The 8,033-nt window shown below is 32.9% G+C and overlaps 2 protein-coding genes across 2 annotated transcripts; one reads left to right on the forward strand and one right to left on the reverse strand.

Annotated features, from left to right (window-relative positions):
* Nucleotides 1–1,710: 1,710 nt before the first annotated feature.
* On the forward strand, nucleotides 1,711–5,986 carry LOC139855923 (probable magnesium transporter NIPA4). The gene is made up of 9 exons (XM_071845164.1): nucleotides 1,711–2,211; nucleotides 2,617–2,673; nucleotides 3,185–3,275; nucleotides 3,557–3,717; nucleotides 3,809–3,936; nucleotides 4,028–4,165; nucleotides 4,251–4,343; nucleotides 4,919–5,024; nucleotides 5,526–5,986. Exons 1-9 carry the CDS (start codon nucleotides 2,052–2,054, stop codon nucleotides 5,648–5,650), a joined length of 1,059 nt encoding a protein of 352 aa, XP_071701265.1. The 5' UTR covers nucleotides 1,711–2,051; the 3' UTR covers nucleotides 5,651–5,986.
* A 904-nt stretch (nucleotides 5,987–6,890) lies between these two features.
* LOC139851659 (uncharacterized) lies at nucleotides 6,891–7,728 on the reverse strand. Its single transcript, XM_071840756.1, has 2 exons — nucleotides 7,643–7,728; nucleotides 6,891–7,067 (listed from the first exon to the last, which is right to left on the reverse strand). The coding sequence occupies exons 1-2, from the start codon at nucleotides 7,726–7,728 to the stop codon at nucleotides 6,962–6,964; spliced, it is 192 nt and encodes a 63-aa protein (XP_071696857.1). The 3' UTR covers nucleotides 6,891–6,961.
* Between the last annotated feature and the right edge of the window lie 305 nt (nucleotides 7,729–8,033).

Below are 8,033 nucleotides of genomic sequence, written 5' to 3' on the forward strand. Positions count from 1 at the left end.
ATTTTAGGAACACAATGTCACTAACTATACGCAAAACGAACGCTTTTTAAAAAACGCTAAATATTTGAGGTACTTTCCATACACGTTGATTTTGCGTTAAATTTTTAAAAGCCGACAATTCCATAGCGAAACACGGAGATGCACATATATTGTTAATTTAAAATAACATTTAAATCTTTCACTGATTATACCTATTAGTTCGACTCGAGTTGCGCTTCAACGACATCATCGTTAGCCACGAAATAATTTTAAAAACTAAACGCAATAAAATAAATTGAAAACCGAACCCCCGCCGCGAAGCGAGGGTTCGTAAGCTAGTTGCATCTAAAAATGTTGTACCTTGGCCTTATCTGATAGTTAAGTATTGTTGTTTTATTGTATGTAGATCTTATTATGTTTTATGTCTGCGCGTTCGCAGAAGTTTTCAACGCATACAATTTGTTTTTATGAAGACATAAGATGAAATAATGTCTTATTATGTCTGCAGCCTCGCAGATTTGAAATATGCTTACAAGTGATGTAGACAGAATTTGGTTTTTTTGTAGATATAAAAACAAACATTATTCACTATTTGGCATACAGATCTGTAGATCATAGATTCTTTACAGACATGGTCTGCATATCTTCGAACAAAAACATCTTAAAAAACAAACAACACTTTAGTGATGTGTTGGTCATGATTTTTTCTCGAAAAATAAGTAACCACCTACCATAGTCGTAAGTTGCATCCGGTTCCAAAATAATATGAAAACTTTAAACGTAGCAAAACCATGAGGACCAAGATAATAATTACCATCACCACAAGGAAAAAAATAATAGTGAAAACTTGTCAAACCAACCCTTCTAGAGTCATCGGAGACGCGTGGCGGCTCTCTCGGGATCGGAAATCGATGAAATTTCCAGGTTATGTTCGCAAAATTGAGAAGAATCTCCTAGCGTAGGCTGTGTATCGTGATTTTAAGTAGAAAGAATAGATCTGAAGAAGGAGCTATATCATAGTTTGATGGTAGACTAAAATTAGGTGGTAGCGAAAAAAAAAATAGGGGGATGATGGTATAAGAGGTAGTCAGAGTTGAATGAGTGTTATATTGTACAACAGTATAAAACATACTCCGTATTCAGATATAATATATTTGGTTATGTATGAAAAAATATTAATTGAATATAAGATCGATTCTTTTGTTAAAATCTCACATATTACCCTTGTGTTGTAGCTCACGTGATAGTGGTATGTCTCTCTTAGCGAGAGGTTAGGAGTTCGACTCCCGTGAGGGTGCAGTATTGCGCACAAGGTTGCACCTTAACCCTTGAATTTCACTCAAATGTGTCTTTCGCACATCGAGTTGCGGGGACAGTGGGGAAGGGGTTTTACCGCCAATACCTTCGAATTGGGCCGAGTTTCATCCTGAACAACAACTGAAGACATGTTATGCAATTGCAGGAGATGAACACGTGACTGATTAACATTGATTCTATTAAAAAAATAGTTTCCCTATATGAATCAATAAATAATTCGTAACAATCTTAGTGTACCTCTAAATTAGAATCCCGCTAAAACTTAAGATAAAGGAGTGAGTGGAAAAGCAGAAATGGATGAGACGTGCAAAGATGGGGTCGAACAAAATTCCTCAATTTTCTACCACTTCTTTCTTCCATAAATAAATCATTTATTAATTTCCATAATTATCATTTTTAATTGATTATTTTCCAAATTTCATCTCTTCCCTGATCTGAAGCAAACACTCCATCATAGGTCATACTCTCACCACACTCCAGCTGTTATCACCTAACTTATACTCCGTACATTATACTCACTTCAATCCACAAGATCTCCACTCAAAACCCTAAATTCCCAACACTCATTTCCTCAAAATTATATAAAAATTCGATCATCTTTGTAAAATGCACAAAAAATTGAGCTACCCACTATTCATTTCCTCTAACTTTTACTAAAGTTTGAATCTTTTTTGTTAAATAAACAAAAAAAAAAAAAAAATGAGGTTGTAAAAAGCAATAACTATAAAAAAGTGGTAATCTTGATTTTGGGTTGAATGGCTTCCTCACATAGCTGGAAAGATGCTTACAGAGGGATGTCATCTGATAATATTAAGGGTTTAGTTTTAGCATTGTCTTCTAGTTTGTTTATTGGGGCTAGCTTCATTGTTAAGAAAAAAGGTCTTAAAAAGGCAGGTGCTTCTGGTATTAGAGCAGGTAAAATTATACTTATTATTTGCTTTTGATTCACGAAATGATCCTGATTAGGTAATTAGGGTTTCAATATCTAGACTTTTGTTGACTCAAATTGGGAAATCTTAGACTTGAAATGGAAAGTTTGCAGTTAGATTTGTTTTTTTTTTTTTTGAATTTGCAAACCAGAGATCTGAAGGCAATCAATGTCGAATTCAAGATATTTTTAGCTGGGATTTTAAAATGAGTATAATTTATGACTGTAATTAGTTCATTGTTGATACGACTTGATAATATCTTCTGCTAGAGATGAAAATTATGTTATACATTATCCCATTTATTTATGATACTAGTTATGATTTCAGTACATGCTTTTGATAGCTCTGTAAGTTCATTTCCGCTAACAAGTTTTTACATTTTTTTATGCAGGAGTTGGAGGATATTCATACTTATACGAGCCTCTATGGTGGGTAGGCATGATAACGAGTGAGTGTTGAGTGTGTTTCCTTTTTTGTTTATTGACTTCTAATGATATATGTTTTATAAAATGTGGTTGGGAATTTGCTCTTTCATTAGTATAGCTTTACACTTAAGGTAAGATTATTGTGTAATTAGTGTAATATAATTTTTGATTTAAGTTATAAAATAGACAACAATCATATTTCCATCATTGAAATGGCTAATGATAGTACTTTCTATCATAAGTAAAATAGGTAACAATGTTATATCTGTATACTTGTATATATCTATTTGTTATCAATATATTTCTGTTTGACTCCTTTTAATTTTTAAACTCATCCTTAGTATCTGCTGTAGTCTGGAAATACTTAACAACCTGCTGCGGTATATAAAATATATTATTGTATTTTCTTGAATTTTTTTGTAGCTCTCAATTTTGACACTCCTCCCAAAAATGAATAATGAAATATTACGGTGCATTTAACGTTCGATTTGATCTAAATGTGAATACTAACGCTGCAATCCAATATTTCAACAGTGATTGTTGGAGAAATAGCAAATTTTGCAGCTTACGCATTTGCACCAGCTATACTCGTCACTCCTCTTGGGGCACTCAGCATTATTATAAGGCATGTCAAATCGTATTATCTCTTTGTACAAATTGGGTAATGGGTCAAACCAAATAATCTTTTTGTACAGGTTGGGTTGGCCCGAAAACGTTTAGCTCATAACTAATTGCATTTCTTGAAAATAGTTAGCATGCCTTATATGGTTACCAAAGTTATTTTTAACACTCATCTCTGATGAACCCATCTGTATGTAAATGGGTCAAAATTGTTACCTCTAAATTTACACATGAATCCTTTTGCTTCTTCCTTGTACACTTATTCACCATCAAACCATAATGCAGCGCCGTTCTTGCACATATTATGTTACGAGAAAGGTTACACATTTTTGGAATTCTTGGTTGTGTTTTATGCGTTGTGGGCTCCACTACTATCGTTTTACATGCTCCTCAAGAACGTCCTATCGAATCAGTCACTGAAGTATGGGATCTTGCTACCGAGCCAGGTAACAAGTTTCTCTTCCTGCATTTTTTTTTTATTCCATTAAAAAATTTGCCTTTTTAATTAACTTCAAGAAATTGTTTCCTTTTATGCAGCTTTTCTTCTATATGCAGCATTGGTGTTAATAGCTGTTTTTATACTCGTATTTCATTATATTCCCTCATATGGTCAGACACACATAATGTGCTACATCGGAGTATGTTCGCTCGTAGGTTCATTGTCGGTATGTATCATTAGTTGTATGTAAATTTTGCAAGCTTGCTTTTTTTTTTTCCTTTCCATTAATAATATTTATTTTATTATAATTATATTAGGTGATGAGTGTGAAAGCTATCGGCATTGCTTTAAAGCTTACTTTATCAGGAACAAATCAGCTAATATATCCCCAAACATGGGCTTTTACCTTTATAGTTTTGCTTTGTGTTATCACACAAATGAATTATTTAAACAAGGTAAAACTCTCGTTTGTTTTTTTCGATTTAATCATCCGATTTTGAAGGCAAACTAAACTAGTTAGGTAATTGTTATTGATTGCAGGCCCTTGACACCTTCAATACGGCTGTTGTCTCTCCTATATACTATGTTATGTTTACAACTCTTACAATCTTGGCGAGTGTGATCATGTTTAAGGTAATTCTTTTCCAGTTAGTGTTAAACTGAAATTCGTAGATGATTCGATATAAAAATATTATGTAAGAACAAGGTTACATTTGTGTGTTTTTGTTTTTTGAAAGGTGGTTACATTTTTATGTATGGTTTATTAGTTTACCTCGTTACATCCCAAGGATAAATAAGAAGTTAAGAACTTATTCATTTAAGGATGTGTTAACAGAATAAACAGTTAATAAGAATATCCTTTTTAAACTCGAATTAGCTGAAACACTTCTATACTATATGTTTCAACATTTGATTGCTTAGTTATGATTAACAATAGAAAACTAAGTGAACATGTTACAATAGCTATTCACATAACATGAATGCCGCCAAAGTTTATATTTTATATTTTATATGAAATATATATGGAGTACTAAATTTACGATTTATAATCCTAACTTTTGACTTTGCAATATTTTTGACTTAATAAGTTTTGATTTTTATGCAAAATTTCAGATTTTCTAAGAAGTTTTATCTATTATGCCAATGTCAATATTTTTATGGAGTTTGGTTTGTGGTATTAAGCATATTTATATTATTATTGTCAACAGGATTGGGATGGGCAGAATCCTTCTCAGATTATAACCGAGCTATGCGGTTTTGTGACAATCCTTTCCGGAACTTTCCTTCTTCACAAGACCAAAGACATGGTTGACGGTATGCTGCTTTGCTTTTTAGTGTCCATTATACCGTTTTAAAACTTAGCCCTACCAATAGATCTTTTTTAACCGTATCACTGGTTAGCTTATGGATTTTCACTACCATACATATAGTCCTACAACAATACAACGTTTTCAAATGCACCCCAAAACGATCAAGAATTAATGTCGGGGTACATGAAATTGATGAAATAGGAATTGGCTTGTTGCTTTCAAGTAGAAGTGACAATTTCAACCCATATGCTTCTGAAACGAGTCAAAGTGGGTTCAGTTTTACCTCAAAAATGGGCTGAAACTTGAAAGTTGCCCAAAGTTATTTTTCGATGCACACGGCCTCCTAAATTGTTTTTATTCAAATATTCAAATTGTTATTAACTTACTATAAACTACTCCGTGTATAGAAAAATGTAGTGAACAAGAAAGTGCTTGTGGGTCAACCAACTTGACTCGCTCAAATTTTTGTAATCAGAATTAGTTCTTGATATAAACTCAACTGCAGGTCCAATATCTCTGTCAACGAAATCTCCAAAGTACGTGGAGGATGAAGAAAATGGGACGATGGATCATGAAAGCATCCCTTTGACCTTGAGACGACAAGACACTAGCTGTATGAGATCTCCATAAAAGATTTTGTTATTTTTTGGTCATATATTTGTACAATTATTTATACCCAATCCACGACAAATCGTGCCCGTCGCTATGGACCCAGCAGGAACTATAGGAAATCATGCACCGGAGATCTTCTTTAGGAAGAAATTAGTTCCGGTTCCGGATATTGAGAACTTCCTTGTGACTTGTTAATACAAAATGTCTAATCTTCGATAACTCTGTACTTTGTTGTCAAAAGCCAATTTACAAAAGGAAATTCTTGTATGTTGTTTCTAGTTCTACTGTTAACAAAAACATTTGTTGTTAATTGAAGTTGCAAGTTGCAGAATTTGAAAGAGAACATATTCAAGTATGCGATAAGATTGATTTCCAATATCTAGCATTTGTCTAACAGCCTAAAAGGTCATGTTTAATTCCTGATTTGTGATATCTGAAATATAAACTTGCTAGCAAAATCTAAGATGAAACATCTGAAAACTTGTAGAAAGACTATAACATGAGGTCATGAACAAAGAACATATGGATCAACTGCAAAACATCACAACTATTATTTGAAGATCCGTTTCCTACAAACTAGTTCATTATACAATTCTTCAAATATTTCTTCTTACAACAAAAATCTAACAATTTTAGTTGTTCATGGTACAGACTTGGATTTAGCACCCAACTTTCTAGTTGCATCAGCAAGACACATCAGAATCACCATGTCATCATTTATTCCTGCATTTTTGCAGCCAAATGTCAATGCCCAAGAATATCACCATATAAATGCAGACGAGCCAATGCAATTAAGAATGAAGTAAAGTTACTGGTTCAAGCAAGAAAGGAAGTGTATCAATTATGTGTGTAAGTTGTGAGGGTAAAAAAGATGTCGCCAGTAGCCATGTTTAATATACGTAACTCATAGGTCCAAAATAAGTATAGTTAAACACTCAAAAGGGAACACAACGAAGACACTTTCTAAAGCTACAAAAAAACACTTAAAGACATTAATCTAACAGTAACAGCAGTAACATATCTGCGATTTTCGACCAAAGTAGTACACACCAAAAACAAAAAGATTTTCGACCAAGTAGTACACACCAGTAACAGCATACTCATACACTCTGTACTAGGATATACTATTTCCTTCAAATCTATAATAGTGCTTGCTCATTAGTCGGGAACACATTGTAGGAGTAGCTATAGAACACAAGTGAATTTAATGTAGTTATTAAAAAGCGAAACAAAGAGTCAAACTCACTACAATAGTTTTAGTTTTCTTCAAGCAATCGACAAAAATAGAACTTCATTCCGTGCTGCCCCCCCATGTTTGTAGTATACACATTACTTGTTTATTTGTTTAAGAAGACTAGAAACAGAGCCGCAATGAGTTGATTTATTCTCGCACTGCTCACAACATGATTGTAGTAACTGAATAACTTTGATGCACCTGTTAGCGTCAAAATAATATAATTCAATTACAGTAGAAAGCAAATTCTGCTTATAATTATAATTATAATTATAATTATATAAGTAATAATGAACAAGTTTCACATGGAAATTTACAATTCAAGAAATTTTACATTAGATAACAGATTCCACATATAAAGATCAAATACCTAATGAACTCGTTTGGATTTTCACAAGGTTTCAAAATAACGCATAAAATCTACCATAAGTTAAACACAACCTTAGGTTCATAGTGATCGATTCATTATATAATCACTATACTCTATCATAAGTTACATTTTCCTAAAAAGCAGTCAACGAGGAATAACGTAAACATATAACTCTATCGATATACAAATTTTACTCGGAGATGAATTTAATTCACAAATTGACCACAGATTTCTTTTTTGTTGCCAAATATTAATCAAATAATGATAAATAATGATATGTTAGGGTTTTGAACTTTCGATGCTATCAATCATGTAACACAAAGTAGTAGAGTAGAATAATGTAATTGATCGTCAAATTGATGATTGTATCTAGGGTTAGTGATAATCAAATAGATATGAAATTGACCTTTGAGGAAGAAAGTTATTTTTGGAGAGACACGCTTGAATGTCGCAGGCTTCCTTTTTGCAAGGTTCTTTGATTTCCTTCGCCATCTATCTATGAGTAAATGATAGAGAAATAAAAACAAGAAGCTGCAATTTGGGGTTTTAAAGTTTGTTATAAGGTGGCGGTGATTTTACGAGAAGGTAAAGCATACGTAACTAATTTGTAATGTGACACCGCTTCTAGAAATTCTTTTTATTTTTATTTTTTCAATTCGACAGGCCAATCCAAAATCCAAAATTATTACTCTGTATATTAATCCACTTGACTACTATTCATTAAATATTCACCGATAGCGACACATTTTGCGCTTTAATGACTTGTACGTTGCGCAGAGGGAAGTTGTACTCACAAG

This window comes from Rutidosis leptorrhynchoides, chromosome 6 (genome assembly GCF_046630445.1).
Source record: "Rutidosis leptorrhynchoides isolate AG116_Rl617_1_P2 chromosome 6, CSIRO_AGI_Rlap_v1, whole genome shotgun sequence".
NCBI classification, from domain to species: domain Eukaryota; kingdom Viridiplantae; phylum Streptophyta; class Magnoliopsida; order Asterales; family Asteraceae; genus Rutidosis; species Rutidosis leptorrhynchoides.

Coding starts and splice junctions, on each gene's coding strand:
- LOC139855923 (XM_071845164.1), top strand. CDS start 2,052: ATGGCTTCCTCACATAGCTGGAAAGATGCTTACAGAGGGATGTCATCT. Junction 2,212..2,616: donor TGCTTCTGGTATTAGAGCAG/GTAAAATTATAC, acceptor TTTTTTATGCAG/GAGTTGGAGGATATTCATAC. Junction 3,276..3,556: donor GCACTCAGCATTATTATAAG/GCATGTCAAATC, acceptor ACCATAATGCAG/CGCCGTTCTTGCACATATTA.
- LOC139851659 (XM_071840756.1), bottom strand. CDS start 7,728: ATGGCGAAGGAAATCAAAGAACCTTGCAAAAAGGAAGCCTGCGACATT. Junction 7,068..7,642: donor AATAACTTTCTTCCTCAAAG/GTCAATTTCATA, acceptor TGACGCTAACAG/GTGCATCAAAGTTATTCAGT.